At 38.7% G+C, this 27,114-nt stretch overlaps 1 protein-coding gene across 1 annotated transcript in view; it reads right to left on the reverse strand.

Annotated features, from left to right (window-relative positions):
• LOC307174905 (uncharacterized protein C1orf87) overlaps positions 1-27,114 on the reverse strand; it is a gene marked incomplete at both ends in the record, with an annotated part of 116,139 nt that overhangs the window by 51,061 nt on the left and 37,964 nt on the right. The window contains 3 exon segments of the mRNA XM_079899422.1: positions 14,521-14,618; positions 21,756-21,945; positions 25,503-25,618. Coding sequence (XP_079755548.1) covers positions 14,521-14,618; positions 21,756-21,945; positions 25,503-25,618 — 404 coding nt within the window.

The following is a 27,114-nucleotide window of genomic DNA, read 5'->3' on the forward strand; positions in this document are numbered from 1 at the left end:
ATGGGAAGAACCTACAACCAAGATTATTCTACCTGGCAAGGATCTCATTCAGATTCGATGGAGAAATCAAAAGCTTTACAGACAAGCAAAAGCTAAGAGAATTCAGCACCACCAAACCAGCACTACAACAAATGCTAAAGGAACTTCTCTAAGTGGGAAACACAAGAGAAGAAAAGGACCTAAAAAACAAACCCAAGACAATTTAAAAATGGTCTTAGGAACATACATATTGCTAATTACCTTAAACGTGAATGGATTAAATGCTCCAACCAAAAGACACAGGCTTGCTGAATGGATACAAAAACAAGACCCATATATAAGCTGTGTACAAGAGACCACTTCAAATCTAGGGACACATCCAGACTGAAAGTGAGGGGATGGAAAAAGGTATTCCATGCAAATGGAAATCAGAAGAAAGCTGGGGTAGCAATACTCGTAACAGATAAAACAGACTTTAAAATAAAGAATGTTAGAAGAGACAAGGAAGGACACTACATAATGATCAAGGGATCAATCCAAGAAGAAGATATAACGATTATAAATATATATGCACCCAACATAGGAGCACTTCAATACATAAGGCAACTGCTAACAGCTATAAAAGAGGAAATTGACAGTAATACAATAATAGTGGGGGAATTTAACACTTCACTTACACCAATGGACAGATCATCCAAAATTAAAATAAATAAGGAAACAGAAGCTTTAAATGACACAACAGACCAGATAGATTTAATTAATATTTACAGGACATTCCATCCCAAAACAGCAGATTACACTTTCTTCTCAAGTGTGCATGGAACATTCTCCAGGATAGATCACATCTTGGGTCACAAATCAAGCCACAGTAAATTTAAGACAATTGAAATCATATCAAGCATCTTTTCTGACTACAATGCTTTGAGATTAGAAGTGAACTACAGGGGAAAAATGTAAAAAACACAAAACATGGAGGCTAAACAATACGTTACTAAATAATCAAGAGATCACTGAAGAAATCAAAGAGGAAATCAGAAAATACCTGGAGACTAATGACAATGAAAACACGACGATCCAAAACCTATGGGATGCAGCAAAAGTGTTCTCAGAGGGAAGTTTATAGCTATACAAGCCTGCCTCAAGAAACAAGAAAAGTCTCAAATAAACAATCTAACCTTACACCTAAAGGAACTAGAGAAAGAAGAACAAACAAAACCCAAAGTTAGCAGAAGGAAAGAAATCATATAGATCAGAGCATAAATAAATGAAATAGAAACAAAGAAAACAATAGCAAAGATGAATAAAACTAAAAGCTGGTTCTTTGAGAACATAAACAAAATTGATAAACCATTACCAGACTAATCAAGAAAAAGAGGGAGAGGACTAAAATCAATAAAATTAGAAATCAAAAAGGAGAAGTTACAACAGACACCGTAGAAATACAAAGCAGCGTAAGAGACTACTATAAGCAACTCTATGCCAATAAACTGGACAATGTGGAAGAAATGGACAAATTCTTAGAAATGTATAAAGTTCCAAGACTGAACCAGGAAGAAATAGAAAATATGAACAGACCAATCACAAGTAACAAAATTGAAACTGTGATTAAATATCTTCCAACGAACAAACGTCCAGGACCATATGGCTTCACGGGTGAATTCTATCAAACATTTAGAGAAGAGGTAACAGCCATTCTTCTCAAAGTCTTCCAAAAAAATGCAGAGGAAGGAAAACTCCCAAACTCATTCTATGAGGCCACCATCACCCTGATAGCAAAACCAGACAAAGATACTACAAAAAAAGAAAATTACAGGCCAATATCACTGATGAATATAGATGTAAAAATCCTCAACAAAATAATAGCAAACAGAATTCAACAACACATTAAAAGGATCATATACCATTATCAAGTGGGATTTATCCCAGGGATGCAAGGATTCTTAAATATACGCAAATCAAACAATGTGATACACCATATTAACAAATTGAAGAATAAAAACCATATGATCATCTCAATAGATGCAGAAAAAGCTTTTGACAAAATTCAACACCAATTTATGATAAAAACTCTCCAGAAAGTGGGCATAGAGGGAACCTACCTCAACATAATAAAGCCCATATACAACAAACCCACAGCAGACATCATTCTCAATGGTGAAAAACTGAAAGCATTTCCTCTAAGATCAGGAACCAGACAAGGATGTCCACTCTCACCACTATTATTCAACATAGGTTTGGAAGTCCTAGCCATGGCAATCAGAGAAGAAAAAGAAATGAAAAGAATACAAATTGCAAAAGAAGAAGTAAAACTCTCATTGTTTGCAGATGACATGATACTATACATAGAGAATCCTAAAGATGCCACCAGAAAACTACTAGAGCTAATCAATGAATTTGGTAAAGTTGCAGGATACAAAATTAATGCACAAAAATCTCTTGCATTCCTATACATTAATTATGAAAAATGTGAAAGAGAAATTAAGGAAACACTCCCATTTACCATTGCAACAAAAAGAATAAAATACCTAGGAAAAACCTACCTAGGGAGACAAAAGACCTGTATGCAGAAAACTATAAGACACTGATGAAAGAAATTAAAGATGATACCAACAGATGGAGAGATATACCATGTTCTTGAACATGAAGAATCAATATTGTGAAAATGACTATACTACCCAAAGCAATCTACAGATTCAATGCAATCCCTATCAAATTACCAATGGCATTTTTTAAAGAACTAGAACAAAAAATCTTAAAATTTGTATGGAGACACAAAAGACCCCGAATAGCCAAAGCAGTCTTGAGGGGGAAAAAAAGAGCTGGAGGAATCAGGCTCCCTGAGTTCAGAGTATACTACAAAGCTACAGTAATCAAGACAATATGGTGCTGGCACAAAACCCAGAAACATAGATCTATGGAACAGGATAGAAAGCTCAGAGACAAACTCATGCACATATGGTCAACTAATCTATGACAAAGGAGGCAAGGATATACGATGGAGAAAAGACAGTCTCTTCAATAAGTGTTGCTGGGAAAACTCGACAGCTACACATAAAAGAATGAAATTAGAACACTCCCTAACACCATACACAAAAATAAACTCAAAATGGATTAGAGACCTAAATGTAAGATGGACACTATAAAACTCTTAGAGGAAAACATAGGAAGAACACTCTTTGACATAAATCACAGCAAGATCTTTTTTGATCCACCTGCTAGAGTAATGGAAATAAAAACAAAAATAAACAAATGGGACCTAATGAAACTTAAAAGCTTTTGCACAGCAAAGGAAACCATAAACAAGATGAAAAGACAACCCTCAGAATGGGAGAAAATATTTGCAAATGAATCAATGGACAAAGGATAATCTCCAAAATATATAAACAACTCATGCAGCTCCATATTAAAAAAACAAACAACCCAATCCAAAAATAGGCAGAAGACCTAAATAGGCATTCCTCCAAAGAAGACACACAGATGGCCAGGAAGCACATGAAAAGCTGCTCAACATCACTAATTATTAGAGAAATGCAAATCAAAAGTACAATGAGGTATCACCTCACACCAGTTAGAATGGGCATCATTAGAAAATCTACAAACGACAAATGCTGGAGAGGGTGTGGAGAAAAGGGAACCCTCTTGCATTGTTGGTGGGAATGTAACTTGATACTGCCACTATGGAGAACAGTATGGAGGTTACTAAAAAAAATAAAAATAGAATTACCATATGATCCAGCAATCCCACTACTGGGCATATACCCAGAGAAAACCATAATTCAAAAAGACACATGCACCCCAATGTTCATCGCAGCACTATTTACAATAGCCAGGTCATGGAAGCAACCTAAGTACCCATCGATAGACAAATGGATAAAGAAGAAGTGGTACATATATACAATGGAATATTACTCAGCCAAAAAAATGAATGAAATTGGGTCATTTGTTGAGATCTGCATGGATGTAGAGACTGTCATACAGAGTGAAGTATGTCAGAAAGAGAAAAATATCATATATTAATGCATATATGTGGAACCTAGAGAAATGGTACAGATGAACCTGTTTGCAGGGGAGAAATTGAGACACAGATGTAGAGAACAAATGTATGGACACCAAGGGAAAAAGCAGCGGGGTTGTGGGGGTGGGGGAGTGTTGAATTGTGCGATTGGGATTGACATATATACACTGATGTGTATAAAATTGATGACTAATAAGGACCTGCTGTATAAAAAAATAAATAGGGCTTCCCTGGTGGCGCGCTCGTTGAGAGTCCGCCTGCCGATGCAGGGGACACGGGTTCGTGCCCCGGTCTGAGAGGATTCCACATGCCGTGGAGCGGCTGGGCCCGTGGGCCATGGCCGCTGAGCCTGCGCATCCAGGCCTGTGCTCCGCAACGGGAGAGGCCACAACAGTGAGAGGACTACATACCGAAAAATAAATAAATAAATAAAATTCAAAATTTCAAAAAAAAAAACCCCAAAAAACAAAAAGAATGACCTGAGGCTCTTGTTCTGTATACCACTTTCTAGCCCTTCCCCTTAAAATATTATATAGTGGGCTTGGGAAAAAAAAAAGAAAAGGAAAAAAAAGACAAAGATTACTGATGTATTGTGCTTTCATTTTAATTCAGTTCAAAATATTGTTTAATTTCCCTTGTGATTTCTTCTTTGATCAGTGGTTATTTATAAGTGTATTGTTTAGTTTCATAATGTTTGGAGAATTCCAGGATATTATTTTGTTTTGTTTTCTAATTTAATTTTTTGGGGTCAGAAAACATATTTTATATGATTTAATCCTTCTAAATTTACTGAGACTTGTTCTATGGATCAGGGTAGATAGGGTTTATCTCTTAAATATTTCATGAACACTTAAAAGGAATCCATATTCTGCTGTTGCGTGGAGTAATTGCCAGTTACATCAAGTTAGTTGATAATATGGTCCAAGTCTTCTATATTCTTACTGATTTTATGTCTACTTGTTTTATCAATTACTGACAGAAAGATGTTCAGTTCTCCAACTATAATTGTGAATCTATTCCTTCTTCCAGTTTTATGTTTTTACTTCATGTAAATTGAAGCTATATTATTAAGGGCATGATCATTTAGGTTTGTATGTTCTCTTGATGAATTGAATTTCTGGCAATACCTCTTGATTTAGAAGCTACTTTTTCTGTCTTTAGTGTAACCAACCCAGTTTTCTTTTCATTAGAATTAATAAAGTATATCACTTTCCATCCTTTTACTTTCAGTGTGTCTGTCTTTATATTCTAAAGGGGTTCATTTCAGATAGCATTTAGTTGGGTCTTGATTTTTAAATGAAATCTGAAAATTGCTGTCTTTTAATTTAATTTAATTTATTTTTTTGTTTGCACCAGGTCTTAGTTGCAGCAGGTGGGTTCCTGAGTTGCGGCAGGGTGGCTTCTTAGTTGCAGCTCACCGGCTCCTTAGTTGTGGCATGCACACTCTTAGTTGTGGCATACATATGGGATCTAGTTCCCTGACCAGGGATCAAACCCAGGCCCCCTGCATTGGGAGCACAGAGTCTTAACCACTGCACCACCAGGGAAGTCCCTGATAATTGCCTCCTTTTAATTGGTGCATTTGAATCATTAATACTTATTGTAATTATTGATATGGTTGGATTTAAATCTATTAATTTTATTTGTGTTTATTTTCTATTTGTCCTATCTGTTAGTTTTCTTTCCCTCTGTATTTATTTGATCTATTCTTAGTATTTACATGTGATTATTCCATTTAATCTTCTCTATTAATATTTTTAACTCAATACATTCTTCCTTCAAACAAAATTATACTACTTAGCTAATAGTATAAGGAGCTTTTTACAGTAAAATTTTATTTCCCCCTCCCAGTCTTGTATGCTATTGTCAAATGTTGCACTTTATTATGTTATAAACTCCACAGTACATTGTTATTATTTTTGCCTTAAATAGTCAATTATTATTTAAAGAGGTTTTCTTTTTAATAAGGAAAATGTATTTTGATTCATTGGCATTTATTATTTCCTATACTTTTCATTTCTTTGTGTAGATTAAAAATGATTATTATCCTTCTACCTGAGGGCTTCTTTTAATATTTCTTGTAGTGCTGCTCTGACAGTTATGAATTCTCTGAACTTCGTATGTGTGAAAAAAGTCTTAATTCCAATTAGTTTTTTTCTTCTTTTAAATCAAATATACCCTGGCTGAACTGAGATTTGAGCCATGGAAGTTTATTGCCACAATATATTCTTTTATTTTAAAATCTTTAATGGAGTATAATGGCTTTACAATGGTGTGTTAGTTTCAGCTTTATAACAAAGTGAATCAGTTATACATATACATATGTTCCCATATTTCTTCCCTCTTGCATCTCCCTCCCTCCCATCCTCCCTATCCCGCCCCTCTAGGTGGTCACCAAGCACCGAGCTGATCTCCCTGTGCTATGCGGCTGATTCCCACTAGCTATCTACCTTACGTTTGGTAGTGTATATATGTCCATGCCTCTCTCTCACTTTGTCATAGCTTACCCTTCCCCCTCCCCATATCTTCAAGTCCATTCTCTAGTAGGTCTGTGTCTTTATTCCTGTCCTACCGCTAGGCTCTTCATGGCATTTTTTTTCTTGAATTCCATATATATGTGTTGGCATACGGTATTTGTCTTTCTCTTTCTGACTTACTTCACTCTGTATGACAGACTCTAGATCTATCCACCTCATTACAAATAGCTCAATTTCGTTTCTTTTTATGGCTGAGTAATATTCCATAGTATATATGTGCCACATCTTCTTTATCCATTGATCCGATGATGGACACTTAGGTTGTTTCCATCTCCTGGCTATTGTAAATAGAGCTGCAGTGAACATTTTGGTACATGACTCTTTTTGAATTATGGTTTTTCAGGGTATATGCCCAGTAGTGGGGTTGCTGGGTCATATGGTAGTTCTACTTGTAGTTCTTTAAGGAACCTCCATACTGTTCTCCATAGGGGCTGAACCAATTCACATTCCCACCAGCAGTGCAAGAGTGTTCCTTTTTTCCACACCCTCTCCAGCATTTACTGTTTCTAGATGTTTTGATGATGGCCATTCTGACTGGTATGAGATGATATCTCATTGTAGTTTTGACTTGCATTTCTCTAATGATTAATGATGTTGGGCATTCTTTCATGTGTTTGTTGGCAGTCTGTATATCTTCTTTGGAGAAACGTCTATTTAGGTCTTTGGCCCATTTTTGGATTGGGTTTTTTGTTTTTTTGTTATTGAGCTGCATGAGCTGCTTATAAATTTTGGAGATTAATCCTTTGTCAGTTGCTTCATTTGCAAATATTTTCTCCCATTCTGAGGGTTGTCTTTTGGTCTTGTTTATGGTTTCCTTTGCTGTGCAAAAGCTTTGAAGTTTCATTAGGTCCCATTTGTTTATTTTTGTTTTTATTTCCATTTCTCTAGGAGGTGGGTCAAAAAGGATCTTGCTGTGATTTATGTCATAGAGTGTTCTGCCTATGTTTTCCTCTAAGAGTTTGATAGTTTCTGGCCTTACATTTAGGTCTTTAATCCATTTTGAGCTTATTTTTGTGTATGGTGTTAGGGAGTGATCTAATCTCATACTTTTACATGTACCTGTCCAGTTTCCCCAGCACCACATATTGAAGAGGTTGTCCTTTCTCCACCGTACATTCTTGCCTCCTTTATCAAAGATAAGGTGACCATATGTGCGTGGGTTTATCTCTGGGCTTTCTATCCTGCTCCATTGATCTCTCTTTCTGTTTTTGTGCCAGTACATACTGTCTTGATTACTGTAGCTTTGTAGTATAGTCTGAAGTCAGGGAGCCTGATTCCTCCAGCTCCATTTTACGTTCTCAAGATTGCTTTGGCTATTCGGGGTCTTTTGTGTTTCCATAGAGATTGTGAAATTTTTTTGTTCTAGTTCTGTGAAAAATGCCAGTGGTAGTTTGATAGAGATTGCATTGTATCTGTAGATTGCTTTGGGTAGTATAGTCATTTTCAAAATATTGATTTTTCATGTTCAAGAACATGGTATATCTCTCCATCTGTTGGTATCATCTTTAATTTCTTTCATCAGTGTCTTATAGTTTTTTGCATACAGGTCTTTTTTCTCCTTAGGTAGGTTTATTCCTAGATATTTTATTCTTTTTGTTGCAATGGTAAATGGGAGTGCTTTCTTGATTTCACTTTCAGATTTTTCATCATTAGTGTATAGGAATGCCAGAGATTTCTGTGCATTAATTTTTTATCCTGCTACTTTACCAAATTCATTGATTAGTTCTAGTAGTTTGCTGGCAGCATCTTTAGGATTCTCTATGTATAGTATGTCATCTGCAAACAGTGACAACTTTACTTCTTCTTTTCCGATTTGGATTCCTTTTATTTCTTTTTCTTCTCTGATTGCTGTGGCTAAAACTTCCAAAACTATGTTGAATAATAGTGGTGAGAGTGGGCAACCTTGTCTTGTTCCTGATCTTAGTGGAAATGCTTTCAGTTTTTCACCATTGAGGGCAATGTTGGCTGTGGGTTTGTCACATATGGCCTTTAATATGTTGAGGAAAGTTCCCTCTATGCCTACTTTCTCGAGGGTTTTTATCATAAATGGTGTTGAATTTTGTCAAAAGCTTTCTCTGCATCTATTGAGATGATCATATGGTTTTTCTCCTTCAGTTTTTTAATATGGTGTATCATGTTGATTGATTTGTGTATATTGAGGAATCCTTGCATTCCTGGAATAAACCCCACTTGATCATGGTGTATAATTCTTTTAATGTGCTGTTGGATTCTGTTTGCTAGTATTTTGTTGAAGATTTTTGCATCTATGTTCATCAGTAATATTGGCCTGTAGTTTTCTTTCTTTGGGACATCCTTGTCTGATTTTGGTATCAGGGTGATGGTGGCCTTGTAGAATGAGTTTGGGAGTGTTCCTCCCTCTGCTATATTTTGGAAGAGTTTGAGAAGGATAGGTGTTAGCTCTTCTCTAAATTCACCTGTGAAGCCATCTGGTGCTGGGCTTTTGTTTGTTGGAAGATTTTTAATCACAGTTTCAATTTCAGTGCTTGTGACTGGTGTGTTCATATTTTCTTTCTTCCTGATTCAGTCTTGGCAGGTTGTGCATTTCTACGAATTTGTCCATTTCTTCCAGGTTGTCCATTTTATTGGCATAGAGTTGCTTGTAGTAATCTCTCATGATCTTTTGTATTTCTGCAGTTTCAGTTGTTACTTCTCCTGTTTCATTTCTAATTCTATTGATTTGAGTCTTCTCCCTTTTTTTCTTGATGTGTCTGGCTAATGGTTTATCAATTTTATTTATCTTCTCAAAGAACCAGCTTTTAGTTTTATTGATCTTTGCTATCGTTTCCTTCATTTCTTTTTCATTTATTTCTGATCTGCTTTTTATGATTTCTTTCCTTCTGCTAACTTTGGGGTTTTTTTGTTCTCCTTTCTCTAATTGCTTTAGGTGCAAGGTTAGGTTGTTTATTCGAAATGTTTCCTGTTTCTTAAGGTAGGATTGTTTTTCTATAAACTTCCCTGTTAGAACTGCTTTTGCTGCATCCCATAGGTTTTGGGTCATCGTGTCTCCAGTGTCATTTGTTTCTAAGAATTTTTTAATTTTCTCTTTGATTTCTTCAGCGATCACTTCATTATTAAGCAGTGTACTGTTTAGCCTCCATGTGTTTGTATTTTTTACAGATGTTTTCCTGTAATTGATATCTAGTCTCATAGCGTTGTGGTCAGAAAAGATACTTGATACAATTTCAATTTTCTTCAATTTACCAAGGCTTGACTTGTGACCTACGATATGATCTATCCTGGAGAATGTTCCATGAGCAGTTGAGAAAAATGTGTATTCTGTTGTTTTTGGATGGAATGTCCTATAAATATCAATTAAGTCCATCTTGTTTAATGTATCATTTAAAGCTTGTGTTTATTTATTTTCATTTTGGATGATCTGTCCATTGGTGAAAGTGGGGTGTTAAAGTCCCCTACAATGAATGTGTTACTGTCGATTTCCCCTTTTATGGCTGTTAGTATTTGCCTTATGTATTGAGGTGCTCCTATGTTGGGTGCATAAATATTTACAATTGTTAAATCTTCTTCTTGGATCGTCCCTTGATCATTATGTAGTGTCCTTCTTTGTCTCTTGTAATAGTCTTTCTTTTAAAGTCTATTTTGTCTGATATGAGAAGTGCTACTCCAGCTTTCTTTAGGTTTCCATTTGCATGGAATATCTTTTTCCATCTGCTTACTTCCAGTCTGTATGTGTCTCTAGGTCTGAAGTGGGTCTCTTGTAGACAGCATTTATACGGGTCTTGTTTTTGTATCCATTCAGCCAATCTGTGTCTTTTGGTGGGAGCATTTAGTCCATTTACATTTAAGGTAATTATCGATATGTATGTTCCTATTCCCATTTTCTTAATTGTTTTGGGTTCATTATTGTAGATCTTTTCCTTCTCTTGTGTTTCTTGCCTAGAGAAGTTCCTTTAGCATTTGTTGTAAAGCTGGTTTGCTGGTGCTGAACTTTTTCACCTTTTGCTTGTCTGTAAAGGTTTTAATTTCTCCATCAAATCTGAATGAGCTCCTTGCTGGGTAGAGTAATCTTGGTTGCAGGTTTTACTCCTTCATCACTTTAAATACGTCCTGCCAGTCCCTTCTGGCTTGCAGACTTTCTGCTGAAAGATCCGCTGTTAACCTTATGGGGATTCCCTTGTGTGTTATTTATTGCTTTTCCCTTGCTGCTTTTAATATGTTTTCTTTGTATTTAATTTTTGACAGTTTGATTAATATGTGTCTTGGCGTATTTCTACTTGGATTTATCCTGATGGGACTCTCTGTGCTTCTTGGACTTGATTAACTATTTCCTTTCCCATATTGGGGAAGTTTTCAACTATAATCTCTTCAAATATTTTCTCAGTCCCTTTCTTTTTCTCTTCTTCTGGAACTCCTATAATTTGAATGTTGGTGCATTTAATGTTGTCCCAGAGGTCTCTGAGACTGTCCTCAGTTCTTTTCATTTTTTTTTCTTTATTCTGCTCTGCAGTAGTTATTTCCACTATTTTATCCTCCAGGTCACTTATCCGTTCTTCTGCCTCAGTTATTCTGCTATTGATCCCATCTAGAGTATTTTTAATTTCATTTATTGTGTTGTTCATCGTTGTTTGTTCCATCTTTAGTTCTTCTAGGTCCTTGTTAAATGTTTCTTGTATTTTGTCTATTCTATTTCCAAGATTTTGGATCATCTTTACTATCATTATTCTGAATTCTTTTTCAGGTAGACTGCCTATTTCCTCTTCATTTGTTAGGTCTGGTGGGTTTTTATCTTGCTCCTTCATCTGCTGTGTGTTTTTCTGTCTTCTCATTTTGCTTATCTTACTGTGTTTGGCGTCTCCTTTTTGTAGGCTGCAGGTTCATAGTTCCCTTTGTTTTTGGTTTCTGTCCTCAGTGGTAAGGTTGGTTCAGTGTGTTGTGTAGGCTTCCTGGTGGAGGGTACTAGTGCCTGTGTTCTGGTGGATGAGTCTAGATCTTGTGTTTCTGGTGGGCAAGTCCACATCTGTTGGTGTGTTTTGGTGTGTCTGTGGACTTATTATGATTTTAGGCAGCCTCTCCACTAATGGGTGGGGTTGTGTTCCTGTCTTGCTAGTTGTTTGGCATAGGGTGTCCAGCACTGTAATCTGCTGGTCGTTGAGTGAAGCTGGCTGCTAGTGTTGAGATGCAGATCTCTGGGAGATTTTCGCCATTTGATATTATGTGGATCTGGGAGGTCTCTTGTGGACCAGTGTCCTGAAGTTGGCTCTCCCACCTCAGAGGCACAGCACTGACTCCTGGCTGTATCACCAAGAGCCTTTCATCCACACGGCTCAGAATAAAGGGGTGAAAAAGTAGAAAGAAAGAATTAGTAGAAGTAGAAAGAAAGAAAGAAAGAAAGAAAGAAAGAAAGAAAGAAAGAAAGAAAGGAGGGAGGGAGGGAGGAAGGAAGGAAGGAAGGAGGGAAGGAAGGATAAAAGAGAAAGAAAGAATATAAAGTAAAATAAAATAAAGTAAGATAAAATAAAATAAAGTTATTAAAATAAAAAATAATTAGTAAGAAAAAAAATTAAAAAAAAAATGGACGGATAGAACCCTAGGACAAATGGTGGAAGCAAAGCTATAGAGACAAAATCTCACACAGAAGCATACACATACACACTCACAAAAAGAGGAAAAGGGGAAAAAAATCGTAAATCTTGCTCTCAAATTGCACCTCCTCTATTTGGGATGATTCATTGTCTATTCAGGTATTCCACAGATGCAGGGTACATGAAGTTGATTGTGAAGCTTTAATCAATGCTTCTGAGACTGCTGGGAGAGATTTCCCTTTCTCTTCTTTGTTCCCGGGGCTCAGCTTTGGATTTGGTCCGCCTCAGCATGTAGGTCGCCGGCGGGCGTCTGTTCTTCCTCAGACAGGACGGGGTTAAAGAAGCAGCTGCTTCGGGGGCTCTGGCTCACTCAGGCCAGGAGGAGGGAGGGGCACGGAGTGCGGGGCGAGCCTGCAGCGGCAGAGGCCGGCATGACGTTGCACCAGCCTGAGGCCCGCCATGCGTTTTCCCGGTGAAATTGTCCCTGGATCCCGGGACCCTGGCAGTGGCGGGCTGCACAGCCTCCCTGGGAGGGGGGTGTGGATAGTGACCTGTGCTGGCACACAGGCTTCTTGGTAGCGGCAGCAGCAGCCTTAGCGTCTCATGCCCGTCTCTGGGGTCCGCGCTCTTAGCCGCGGCTCATGCCCGTCTCTGGAGCTCCTTTAAGCTGCGCTCTTAATCCCCTCTCCTCGTGCACCAGGAAACAAAGAGGGAAGAAAAAGTCTCTTGCCTCTTCAGCAGGTCCAGACTTTTCCCCGGACTCCCTCCTGGCTAGCCGTGGTGCACTAACCCCCTGCAGTCTGTGGTCATGCCGCCAACCCCAGTCTTCTCACTGTGCCCCGACCGAAGCCCAAGCCTCAGCTCCCAGCCCCGCCCGCCCCGGCGGGTGAGCAGACAAGCCTCTCGGACTGGTGAGTGCTGGTCGGCCCTGATCCTCTGTGCGGGAATCTCTCTGCTTTGCCCTCTTGTACCCCTGTTGCTGTGCTCTCCTCCATGGATCTGAAGCTTTCCCCCTCCACCACCCGCAGTCTCCGCCCGCGAAGGGGCTTCCTAGTGTGTGGAAAACTTTCCTCCTTCACAGCTCCCTCCCACTGGTGCAGGTCCCATCCCTATCCTTTTGTCTCTGTTTATTCTTTTTTCTTTTGCCCTACCTAGGTACGTGGGGAGTTTCTTCCCTTTTGGGAGGTCTGAGGTCTTCTGCCAGCGTTCAGTAGGTGTTCTGTAGGAGTTGTTCCACATGTAGATGTATTTCTGGTGTATCTGTGGGGAGGAAGGTGATCTCCGTGTCTTACTCTTCCGCCGTCTTCCCCCTGCCATTAGTTTTTGAAAGATAGTTTGGCTGGATTTAGAATTCCAGATTGATAGTTTTGTCCTTCAATACTTTAAGGTTGTTTTTCCACTGTCTTATTGCTTACATCTTTTCTAATGATAAATCTGTTGTAATTCTTATCTTTGCTGCTCTATGTGTAATTTGTCATTTTCTCTTGTGCATTTAAGGTTTTTTATTTACTGCTAGTTTAAGCAATCTGATTATGATGAGCCTTGGTATGGCTTACTTCAAATTTCTAATACTTGAATTTCATTAAACTTCTTAGGTCCATGTCTTTATAGTTTTCTTCAAATTCAGAAAACTTACAGCCATTGTTTTTTCAACATTCTTTTCTTTCCCCCTATTTGTCTTCTCTCCTTCTGAGACTCCAATTTCTCATGTATTAGGCTCCACTAGAGCACAATACCCTTCTGGGGACTCTAATCAATGCCACATGTGTTTCTCTCTGTTTGGTGGAAATATGAACTATTCCCAAATCTGTGTGAGATCTAAAAATTTCCCCATCTTTTTCTTTTGGTGTTTCTTTCTCTGGCCTTGTGTAGTTTCCTCAAATGCATGCATTAGCCAAGTCTTCATATGAAGACATGAGGGCAACTCTTTGGAAATCTCCAGAAAGTACCCCTAGGGGATCTCCCCTTGCTGCTACTTTGTACTGGACATTCTAGCCTTCTTGGGCTTCCTGAACTTCATACTCTGTCCCTTTAGCTCAAGGAGAATGCTGGCCTCAGTTTGGAATCCCTCTTCTTGTTCAGTAAACTGAGCTTACTTCATTTCCTTCTCTCAGGAATCACTGTTCTATGCTGCCTGATGTCCGAAGTCTGAAAAATATTGCTTCATATATTTTGTTCTATTTTTTATTTTTTTAGGGTGAAATGGTACATCTGATTTACCATTTACCAGTAAACTGGAAGCGGAAGTTTACTGCTTTTGTTTTTCTATGACCAAGAAGATCCTCTGTTCTTAATATAAGCAAACATTCCTTAACTCTGTCTTTAGGTGATAAAATTGATTGCTTCATACATAAAACTTCTAGCCTAAATACAGATCTATGTGTTTGGTATTCTAATAAAGGACCGTGTGAATAAAAAATCAACTTACTTTATTTCATCCTGGTAACCCAAATCTTGATGGTTAAGCAATGTTTCCAGGAGGCTCAAAGTCAAATACAATCCATGTTTCCCACATATAGCCCTGACCTGCAAATAAGAAAAGATTTAAAATTTCAATATAATGAAATTAAGATTTGAATTTCCCTCCTATAATTAGAACTTATATAATTTGGACAAAAAATTAATAACCAGGAGTGCATTATACCATTAAGATACCATTTAGGCCAAGTATGTCCAACTGAATGTGCATCACCAGCAAATTTTTAGTTGCTTGACACAAAGATATAGTTCATTACTCAGAAGCCACTGAACTTTGAAATGCTGATCTTACATTTTTGTCAGCCATGGAATGGGTGGTCCAGACCTAGAAATTATACACACTTATTATATAAGTAAATTACAAAGTAATTTTTTACAACTACTTTGATTTACCAAAGAAGCTTGTTGTATTAGTAAGGTTACTATCACTATCTGTATTTTATATATAAGGAAATAAAGGCTTAGAGAGATTAAGTGACCTTCTCAATGTCACATAGTTAATAAATGATGAAACTTAGTCTAGAAACCAGGTGCTCAATTAATGTTTGTGGGATGGATGAATGCAGGGTCATTGCAGTTTCCCAAGTACTTAATATTTTCTGAGTCCAGCTGACAAACAAGTTCATCTCTGAAGTTGGTGGGTGAGTGATACTTAGATTCAAACACGTCAAACTTTTAGAGTTGTGATAGTATGTGTTCTGTGTTTAGCATAATATTTAAACATAGAGACTTAAGAATAAAACATGACTAATTTTGAATACCGGATATGCTGCCTGTGATTTGTGTGATCTCAGGAAGTTACTGAACCTTTTTATTCCCAATTACTTCATCTACTAAGTAAGACCAGTATTTTCTACTCCTCAAGAGAAAATAAGCAGTTAGAATAATGCTTGGATTTTAGTAGACATTTGATTAATATTTGTTGAAATGAAGAAAAGGAAGAGAGGGAAAAGGAAGAAGAAGGGACATAGAAGAAAGAGAGAAGAGAAGAGAGGGAAGGAAAGGAGAGAAAGGGGAGCAAGAGAACAAGAAAGAGAGAGGAAGAGAGAGAAAAAAGAAGGAAGGGAGGAGTAAAGGAAGGAAGACAGGGGCAAAGAAAAGAAAAGAAACGTCTAATTCAGTGTTTGGAAAAATTGTAGCTACTATTATTATTTTTCGAGGAATTTCCATACACTGACTGTATTAAGCATGTCTTTTTATTCTGATGCCTTGACATCATGGGGCCTTGCTGATCCTGGAGAGACTGCCTCTCTCCCAGGGCTAGCCAATTCCTAGAGATAGTGAAGGACTGGCTTGCAAGTGTGTCTTTCATCTGCAAACCAACTACTTCTTTGGGCCACTATTTCCATGTCCTAATTACTCAAGGGCCAAGTGCTAGGCAACTAGGAATGGCCCTTATGTCCCTGAGCCCACTGAAATTATTCAAACTAGCCAATCCTAAGCCTTCTTACTCGTCTCACCCATCCCACAATAAAGGCTCTTGCCCACGTTTTCCCTCATCCTCTCTGCCTCCTAACCTCCTGGTGCTTCCCCATGTGGCCTGTGCAGTGTTCCATTCCCCTCCTCTTGGGTACTGAGTAACAAACTGTCTTTTCAATGGCAATCATCTCCTGATCTGTTGGTCTGACCGTACTTGAATAATATAACCTAGATTTTAATACAGTGACAAAAAGCTAATTTTCATTTGTCTTTATGCAAGGAATCAGCCAATCTGGGTTAGAAACTTGCACATTTACTTACTAGCTGTAGAAGAGTATGTCATGGAAGGAAAAAGATCTATTTAAAACATGAAAAAAATGAATAATAGTTTGCCAGAAGAAAAAGGGGTTGAGTATAATTCCAGGCAGAAGAAAAGCATGTATAAATGATGGGTGAGAAAGAGCATGGTGCTTTTTATAAACTGCATGTATTTTGGCATAATTCACCCTACTGTAGTTTTATACCCCTTTTCACTGGACAGTAAATATCTGTTCATGAGAGCTTCTCTAAAAGACAGTGGTTTGCTGAGGGCTGTAATTGCGTCTCCTTCGTTTTCCTATCACCATTCCTAGCACAGTGTTGAAAACTAGTTATTGAATAAATGAATACATGGATGAATTAGGAATGAATGAATGAGTTGAAGATCCTGAAGAGTGGAATGTGTATGGGCATAGGTTGGAAAAAAATTAATTGAGAGAGGTAGAAATTAGTCACATTATGCCATTTTACTCAATAAATAAAAATAGACTTATCCTCATAATTAGAGCATATTAGTGTATTTTTAAGCATCAATATTAAGACGTTATTCTAAAAACAGTTTATTTACTTCTGGCAACATTGAGTTTTGCTCCAGGCTAAATGAACAGCAGATTAGAAATAGTACATCAGGGTTCCTAGAAGCAGATTGATTGATAGCTGCTAGGAACTGACAGTGACAGTTGTGGAAGAGCAATAGAAACATCTACCAGAAAATCCTGGCAATTTAGTGTTATCTAGGATTATTTAAAAAATCCATATTCATTAGGATGTCCCTTGTTCAATAAGAAAATGTTTGGCTATGTATAGTTTCTTCGTTCAATAACGACATTTTAAAAATCAAATGTAAATAAAATATTTATGTTATTTAGGAAATGACATGTAAAATAAATATTCATTTCCTCAAAATGCTCCTTGAGACAGTGAGGCACAGATGCTCTCTCAACTTCCTCCCTTCCCATTTATGGTTCCATTTGAATTTTACCCCATCACTCTACTTAAATTGTGTTTACCAAGTCATTAGTAACCTCCACAGTTTCAAATTTAATGAATACTTTTCAGTCCTGATTACAGATGATCTCTTCGTAGCATGTGACATGGCTGATCATGCCATACTTCCATAAATCTATTCTCTAGACTTTCTTGACCACTGCCATATTTCTTTTGATTATTTTTAGTCTCCTTTCTTGGCTTGTCTTCCTCTACCTACTCCTTAACAATGAGCGTCCTCCTCAACCTTCCCTTCTCACTTTCCATTATGTCCTTGAGGAATCCTAATTACTCCCAAGGGTTCAACTCCATACTGAAGACCCTTAAATCATTTAGCTTTAAGCTCTCAACCTACATCAACATGTTCAAAACTGAACTCATCATCCTTTCCTTTACCTCCCCAACTACTGATTTTCTATTTCCTATCTCAGAGAACGGTACCACCACCTACCAAGTTGCCAAAGCCAGAACCTTGGGAGTCATTTTTGATTCCTCTGAATTCAGGACCTACGTCTAATTAAGTCACCAAGACCTACTTTTCTATCTCCTTAATATCGCCATCCCTCCTGCTACTACCCTGGTCTAAACCCTCATAATTTCTTGCTTGAATTACTGGAACAGTCTTTTAAAGGTTCTCTCTGCCTCTAATTCTCCACATTCTATTATAGTGCTCTTTTCAAATATCAAATTTGATCATATCACTCATTTGTTTAATATCCTTCAATGATTCCACTGGGGCTTTAGGATAAAGTTCACACTTCTTAGAAAGACCCTTCAAAAACAAGTTCCTCCTTTCCATTCTAACATCAACTTGAGCAGCATCTCCCACCGTCCCCAGCCACCATATATTTACTGTGTTCTGCCTATACGAAATGGCTTACAGTTCCCTGAATTAGCCATGTTCTCTCTTACTTCAGTGACATTTCACATTGCACCTTTTACCTAGAATACCTTTCCTGTCCCTTCCTCTGCTCTCCCCCAGTTCTTTGCCAAATTCACACGTCCTCTAAGATTCAGTATTTGCATCATCTCCTCTGGAGTTTTTGGGTGAGGCTAGGTTGGTGTTCCTTCTCTGTGTTCAAATTTACTGCCATCACTGCATTTTACATATAGAATTGTATCATGTTTAAAACATTACCTTTTCCCTGAGCTCCTGGAGAACTCTGGAACTGAAATCATAATAGTTTGTTGTCCTTAGTGTCTTATCACACAGAACACATTGAGTGATTAATATGTTGAATGTAAGAATAAACATGCCATATTGTTCGGAAATCTGGCTATTGCTTTGGAAGAAGGGAATGATTTGAAGCTAGTAGAAACCATTTATCGTTTAAGGGCAGAGTGTACTGATATAGAAACAACTAAGTACAAAAAAGGAACCTGGCAAGCTGCAGAAGAATGTCTTACAGTTCTGGTCACTTGGTAAACTAGTGTCATTGCTGTAGTCTTGCCATGGGAGTGAACCTCACATTCACAAGCCCCAGTTCTCTAAGTAAAGGGACTCCCTCTTGATGATAATGAGGGAGTTGCATGAAAATGAAGCAAGAGTAATTAGAGGTAGAGCAACCTGTGTTGTAGCAGCTCCTCCTGGCAGGAAGGTCTGCAAGTAGTTTGGGAGGTCTTTGTGATGTAGAGCAGAAAGAGGATGAAAGAATATGGATTATGTATAAAAGTGTTAAACTGAACCTGCATGCTTGGAAACTTCTTAGGTTCTACACACTATTCATTCTACACCTGATTTAAATAATGGTCAGGGAAGTTAATAAATAAATGTATGTGGATCCATGTTGCCTCAGGAATTCTTCCTGAGCTATCATTGCGTCAAAAATGTGATAGAGGAACAGAATGAGTGAGTCCACAGAATGAGGATGACAGATATTAGATACATTTTTATACTCTTCTTTGAGAATGGCGACAATGCCATTGATTCGAGTGACAAGACCCATAGATCACCCTTCAAAACTGCATTTATTTATCTGAGAAGAGGCAGATGATCTCTGAACCATCTGAAATATTGGCTGTGAGGATGTGCTCTTTTTCCCCTCGGCACGGGGTGCATAGATTTCGTGAGAAACTTAAGGAGGTCTGTGAAACCCTTCCAACTCAGATGGCCTTTCCCAGTCTCCTCTGAAGTCCTGTGTCCAGGAACAAGTATGTTGGGGTGCAATCCCTGCTGCTTGCTGTGTCCAGTGTCTGTTGGGCCTCAATTTGTCTCACGTTCTGGGGAAACAGAATTCTATTTGCCATGCCTCCCAGAACTGTAATATACTTTGAATGAGTTCCAGATGTCATAAGAGATGCCAGATGGCTCATGAGAGGCAGATCAGCTTCAAGGAAAATGTGCCCTATTTCCTTGGATATGAACCACAAATTTAAACTTTCAGGGCCAGCTCAGTGTGGAGAACATTCAGGGCCCGTTCTGATAGCCAGCGTTCAATGTGGCTATCACTTGACCCTGGGAAAGGTCCTCCTTCCTTAGGCTATTTTGCAGTGATAATTTCACCAAACACAGATTTTTTTTTTAAATATAAGGAAGGGAAACCTATTTACTGAGTGCCTCATATATCAGACAGTATACTAAGTACCTTTACATACTTATCTTGCTTAATCCTCACAATAGACACAGGAGGTAAGATATTTGGAACCCAGTTTTTCCAGATGGAAAATCTGAGGCTCAAAGAGTTTCAGTAAATTTATTTTGATTTTCAAGTCATTTATGTACCATTCCACCAGGGCATCTGAGAACATTCAAACTTCACTGATGCTGTTATGTATTTTCCAATCTAACAAGAAATGGCTCCTTCTTAGTCAATTTCCACTGATCTTCTCAATAACATAATGAAGGCCATTTATGATGTACGGAATCTCCTGTAGTGTTGTCTACTTCTTCTAGTGAAACAGGCTTGCATGTTTAATATTCATGTATACAATATACATGCACACACACATGTACACACTATCATGTACTTTGCCTTTGCATGGTTAGTTGACTGTATAAATGAAAGCACAGAGAAAGCTACTTCTGTCCTAGAATAAGAATCCACTTTCAGCATGTTGTGTCCTTGCTTCCTTAGTAAACATCACTTGTTCTTCTGAATTCTCTGACTCTCTCAATTCTTAACCCCTGTTTACCTGGATGAAAGGCATTTTCCAATCTTTCCTATAGGATTTTTTTGTTTTGGGGGTCTGTAAATTCTTATTCCTTCTACTCCTCTGGAATTCTAACTCCTGTATCCTGGACTCCTTCCAAATATATCCTTCCAGATATATTCTGCCTATTGGAGTTCTAATTGTGTCTCAATTTCCAGTATTCTTCTGTATTTTGAATCCTGGCTCTGCCTCTTGTTGGCTGTGGTCCTTGAGAGATTCAGTTGGCTTCTCTGAGACTCCATTGTTATTGTTGTTTTTCATTTATTAAATGGGTATTATAACATCTACCTAGATCTTGTACTTATTTGTAAGTGTTAAATGAGTTAATGTAAGTAGAGCATTTAGTGCAGTGTTTGGCACTGTAGGAAGAACTCAGTAAAGCTTGGTGGTGAAAGTTGCTGAAAATGGAATTGCAGTAACAGTGGTCATTATCCAAGGTAACCTCATGACTGGAGTTTGTCTGGCTAAAGACAACACATGAATAAATATGGTTCTGGATCCTCTTTCATGAAACATATCTGCACTGTTAATTAATGCTCCCAAACAGCAGGCTAATCTCTGTTAGCAATAAATCACATCAGTCCCTACAATTTGGTGTCCCTAAGGAACAGAGTACCACCTGCTGACCTCACTGGAAGCTGGTAGAGGGTGTGAGAAATGAACACTTGGCCTTAGAAAAACATTTGTTTTCCATTGTGAAAGATTATTTGGTATTGTCATATTGTCTATTGTTAGCGTAAAACATAGCCCAGTGTAAGTAATTCCTGGACCAGTTCTGCACATTTCACAATTCCTTTTCTCTCTTGTTTTTCTCCGCTTGGGCACAGAAAACAAACAATTGTGAAATGTAATCCACAGGCAGAACACAGATCATAACTGTGCCTTCTATCTTTTTAATTTGAATTTTTATTTTAGTGTCTTCTAATCACTGTTAAATTTCTATTAAACAAGATATTGCTTGATTTCCAAAGGGATGGCCAATTTATCATATAAGGGATTAGATGTAAAAACAGGAAGAGGAAATCTTTTACTGTAAACATTCTGTATTCTTTAGCACATCACTTTCCTCCTGGTTGATTGAAATTTGGGAAATGATTATTAGACTTACACAATAAATATTGAACTTACATTATATAAATGCTCCTAGAACCTACATAGTATATATGCACTCCTACTTTCAAAGCTAGCCAGTTATGTATCTCAGTATGTATTATTCTTAGTGAATAATATAACTGTGCCTTCTTACTATAAACCTAGTGCCCCGAGGTAGCCTTCTAGAGATGACTGAATCTGAAATCTAATTTTGGTTACCTTGGGTGGGGGCAGGTAGCCAGAGAACGAGCGATCTTCTTTTCGAAAACTCAGGTTGAGATTCTCCATGTTGAGTTTGCCCTTGGTTGCCCTTAGTGCCATCTTCAGGATCTCCAACAGGTGGTGGTTCATTTCTGACTGGAAGTTGGAGTCTTGAGGGGCAGTACTGCTTGGAGAGGCAGGAGAAAGGCTGTGAAAAGATGATCCACTCAAAGCTGTATGGCCGGGGCTTCCCTGGTGGCGCAGTGGTTGAGAGTCCGCCTGCCGATGCAGGAGACACGGGTTCGTGCCCCGGTCCGGGAGGATCCCACATGCTGCGGAGCGGCTGGGCCCGTGAGCCATGGCCGCTGAGCCTGCGCGTCCGGAGCCTGTGCTCCGCAAGGGGAGAGGCCACAGCAGTGAGAGGCCCGCGTACCGCAAAAAAAAAAAAAAAAAAAAAAAAAAAAAAAAAAAAAAAGCTGTATGGCCGATTCACTTTGCTCTACAGCAGCAACTAACACACCATTGTAAAGCAACTATACCCCAATAAAGATGTTAACAACAACAACAAAAAAAACAACCTCTCACCCCAATACATACTGTGGAATGAGAGGACCCACCTAGTAAGGCCTTGCTAAATCTGGGTAACCTCGTCATGGGACTACATGTGGAGATTGCATAGATTAACTAAAGTCTGTTCCACTCTAGTGAGTCCCACAGTCTGTTCTCCCAGAGGTACCAACCAATTGAACTACAACATAGACCAAAACTTGTAATCCACTAACTCTTTTTTTCCAGGTTAGAAAATCTTAGAAGTGACCATAGTAGTTTACTTTTCCTGCTTTATCTTACTTTTCTTAAGCCCAGATAATTATTGATAGCAAATCTAATTTCCAAACTGTCCATTGCCACAAGCAAAGCAAAGCAAAGCAGATCCTACCAGATCCCTGTAACCAGGGAATCTATATAGAAGGAAATCTTGAACCAGGTGAACTTCCTGCATTATCCTCGACTCTGCTCTTTGTATCTGGAAAACCCAGAAAATGTTTGGGTACAATTATTTACTTACCGCCTGGCATGCAAATGTAAGTAGTTATTAAAATAGTGTATCTAACTGACTATTGTTACTTTAAATAATTGGCAAAAAACAACAGGGTGATGAAATGTTATAGTCATTTATTTTGTGAAATTAGTTTGAGATGTTTACTCATTTAACATTCAAATGTATGTGTCCTCCCAGATCCAAGCTGCACTATCTTCTCCACAGTGAAGCTTTTCCTTATTTCCACTCCCTCAACTTAAGTGCCACTTCCCTAGAGGGACATTCCATGATGTCCCCCAACCTCCACTCATGTAAATCAGTTTCCTTTCAGTGGTGTGCCGGTAAATCTTTAATGACTAGCTCTCCAAGATAAAGCCCTAACCTGTAGCATTACTAATTTTCATGGTGCCAATACTCCCACCATGGCTGATTTCAAGCTGCCAATATGATGTCCCTGAATGAGGAACTGGGAATTGAGGCTCACCGGCGGCCCTCCTGTTGCTCCAGAACCCCCTGCTTGAGAGACTCTTTCATAATTCTTTGTTCTTTTCCTTAATAAGTCTCCCTCAAGTCGCAATTGCTTCCTTATTCTTTTAGCTGTTGTTTCCTGTCTGACCTCCTCCCTAGTAGACTGCTCCATAAGACGTGGGCTGAGTCTGTTTTGCTCCTATATCATGTGGATCTTGTAGAGATTGGCCTTACCAATCTGATGTATCTGTCCCAGATTTGAATCAGAAGTTTTCCTTCCTCTTTCCTTTTCTTGCAACACCAGTTCCTGTGGGTAGCAATTCGTAAGGTTTTGGCCTTCGGCTCAGCACACGGAGTACTGAATGGGCAGGTGTTATATGGAACCCATTTACTGCAGCTGGTGGATTTCGTAGAAAAACCTGCTGCAGGAGTTTACTTCATCTGGTCCAACTTAGGTGATGAGAGCCGTTGCCGCTCCTGCTGCCACTGGTGATGCTGGAGGCTTTTTAAACATCACAGGGTGCCCCATATAAGGCTCTACCTGATGGAACCGGGGAGGACCTTTTTCTAAGCTGTACATTAATTAACAAAGAGCCTGGATTAATTACAGGTCATCAGTCCTGCACTTCCATAAACACACTGTCTGGTTTATATAGAGCAGCACCTTCTCTGATGAATTCAAAATGATGTCTTTATGTACCTTTTCTATACAGTAGATATCCGAATGTCCCTGCGAGTGAAGTGATGCAAGCTCTCTGGATAACTGGAGTGCCAATGGCATTCCACAGATATTTATTGAGCATCTCCCATGTGCCAGGAACTATGCTAGAAGTATGCTGGACACTGAGTTGGCCAGGAAAGATACCATTCCTAACCTCAAATGTTAAAGAAGTAATTACAAGCACAATGACTGTTATAAAGAGAAAGGGCTATGCGGTCATATAGCAAAGAGATATAACCTAGTCTAGGGCTCAAGAAAAGTTTCCTGTCTAGGATTCGTAAGACCCATATCTGCCAATAAGTGGCAATATGTTCTGGTGCATCGTCTACTACCCTTCAGGGCGCAAATCTCACTATCTGTTCCATGTGAAGTGTGGTTGCTGATTATTAAATATTGCCAGGGCTTTACAGCTCTCAGCAGGGCAATTGCGCCAAGTGATAGTTGACTGGTGTACCCACATGGCAGCATCACTTTCTTTGGACTGTGAGCCCCTGAGGGAGGGGCTTTGGGCTTTGCCAATCTCTGAATTCACTGTGCTCAGCAAAGTGTGCCTGGCATTCAGTGAATGTGTGTTGACTGAAGTAGTGCAGTCAAAAAGGGCACATCATAGAAAGGAATCAAGTCTATTACTTGGCCCAGGGATATTTTTATAGGACACGGTGCCTTTTTCCTAGAGTGAAGTGATACACTTCAATGCCATGGCTCTTAACCACTATGTCACATTATTTGTAACGGGAAAGAGTGTCTTCTGGTAGGATAGTTTAAAATAGTAAAAAACACTTATATAGCACTTGCTATCTATCAGGTACTATTTTTAAGAACTTTGCATTGACTAACGCAGTTCCTCTTACAAATCTATGAAGTGAAGGGAAATCTATCATTGTTCCCATTTTACAGTTGGGGAATGGAAGCACAGAGAGGGTAAGTGACCAGCCAAATGTTGCAGAGCCACTAATGGGCAGAAACAGGAATTGAGCCCAGGCTTCTGTCAATGGAAGTTATGCTCCTAACCACTGCACCTTGTCATTTTTCGTGGAGAACACAGAGACTATCATGCTTTACTGTGCCTCATTTCTAACGCTATTCCTCACATCCTAATTTTTACGTTGAGTCATTTCTTTCCTTTGAGATTATGTGAAGGAATTTTTGATTTCTGTACCTCAAACCTTTCTCTGCTAGTGCCTGTAACCCAGGAGTTCACTGACTGAACATATTTCTGGAATCATACTGTATGAACTGGAGCTCTGCCCCAGTATACACTCATTTCTTATTTCATAATGAGGTTTTTCATTTTCACATGGCAACTTCATAAAAAAGACACATGCTTGACGTTAAGAAGCTGGTAATTGTTGCAAATAACTTTCTATGCTGGCCTGCGTACAAGAGAGAAAAAAAAAAAACTATAAGCAGAAGCCAACTCTTGGTGAAGAGCAAAGTGATTCTGCATTAGGTGAAGTTTTTGAGTGTACGACCTCCACAATCCCTGCCAGCTCTTGAAGTCTACAAACACTATGCCCGCAAAAAGGGAGAAAAGTACCTTTGATGCCTACCACCCTGAGCTTCTTTCACCTTGCTGTCCTCAACTCTTTTGTTTTGCTGTGGATCATCTGAAGCTGCAACTTTTAAACACCAGAGTAGCTTTTCATAATTCACCTGAAAATTAAATATCAAACAGAACATCCTCATTGAATTTACATGTAGGGGAAAGAAGATGCCTGCTGAGATAACATGTATTTGGAAAAGTTTTAGCATTAAAACTGTTAAAAACAGGTTTTAAAATATAATAATTACTAGTGCTTTTTATCAACTATTCCTTTTATTTTCCCTTCTGGACATACGGTAAAATAATACTTCCTGGTTGTCTTGTGGTTGAGTAGGGTGATGACCAGTTCTGGCCAGTGAGTTGTGAGCAGAAGTGACATGTGCTACTTCTGGGCTGAGGATTAAACTGCTGACATGACACCCTCCAGGTCTCTCTTTTTTCCCCTCTGCCATCACATCCAAAAGTCCTACAGAGTGGTTGCTTCATCAGCATGGGTTTGGAGCTAAGATGATGATGGTTCTGAGAAGAGCCTGGGGTGGACTCATTATGAAAAATAAACTTTTATTGTTTTAAGCCACTGAAACTTTGGGGCAATTTGTTACAATAGCATAACCTAGCGTCTAGCTTCTCTCTCACACACACATCTCTTACATAGATATATTCAACAGATATAGTCAGATTACTTAGGGGCAAGGCCTTATTTACCTAGGTGAAAAACTCAAGACTTTTTTTTTTTTTTTTTTTTTACATAGGAAAGGACTAAAAGAATGTCATCATTTCCATTGCTGGGCTCCACGGCAGTAGAGGGCGTAGCAGTGGGGACAGGAAGCCAGATAAGGTCCTGATAGAAACTAGATCTCAGGCTGGAGAATTGGCTTGAACTGAAGATTCAGAGAGTTTGTACTAATAGGTTGATATTGTATTGCTAAATACATCTCATAAATATACAACTGATTCTGTTTTCACAGATAAAGGATGGGCAGGAGATAGAACTAACATTTATCTGAGTACCTACTAAATGCTAAACATGAGACCAGGTAATTTGCATTTATTTTACTACTAAATCCTCAGATTAGCCCTATGAGATTGGTTTTGGCCTGATTTTCCATCAACACATGCTCACAAATGATTTATCCATTGGTATTATTTCTTCCTATTTTAGGATATTTTCCTTTAGCTCCCAGAATTTGGTTACACTTGGGCTATGCTTTGTATTCACTCACAATGTGAGCTTGGGAAGTACAGTGCTCAGAGAAAGAACCCTGGTCTCATCTTTGGGGAGCCTTTATCTCTGTCCTGGGTCTACTATTAACTCTCTGGGTGCCCTGAGCAAGTTCCTTAACCCCTCTGGGTTTCAGTTTCCTACTCAGTGAAATGATGGTGGTGAATTATATTTCAAAGATACCTCCCACCTCTTAACTCTCTAGGAACTGTCATGATACATCTTCGATAAGTTCTCCATTCTAACCTCAGAGCCTATAGACTGATCAGCTTGTAAATAGACTCAGGTGGGCCCATTATCTTGATTCTGTAAGTATCCCAATGGTGTTAAGAGCAGACAATGAAAGTTTGGACAGGAAACCCTTTAAAGAGAAATTAAATAAGG

Source organism: Stenella coeruleoalba, assembly GCF_951394435.1.
Source record: "Stenella coeruleoalba genome assembly, chromosome: 1".
Taxonomy (NCBI): domain Eukaryota; kingdom Metazoa; phylum Chordata; class Mammalia; order Artiodactyla; family Delphinidae; genus Stenella; species Stenella coeruleoalba.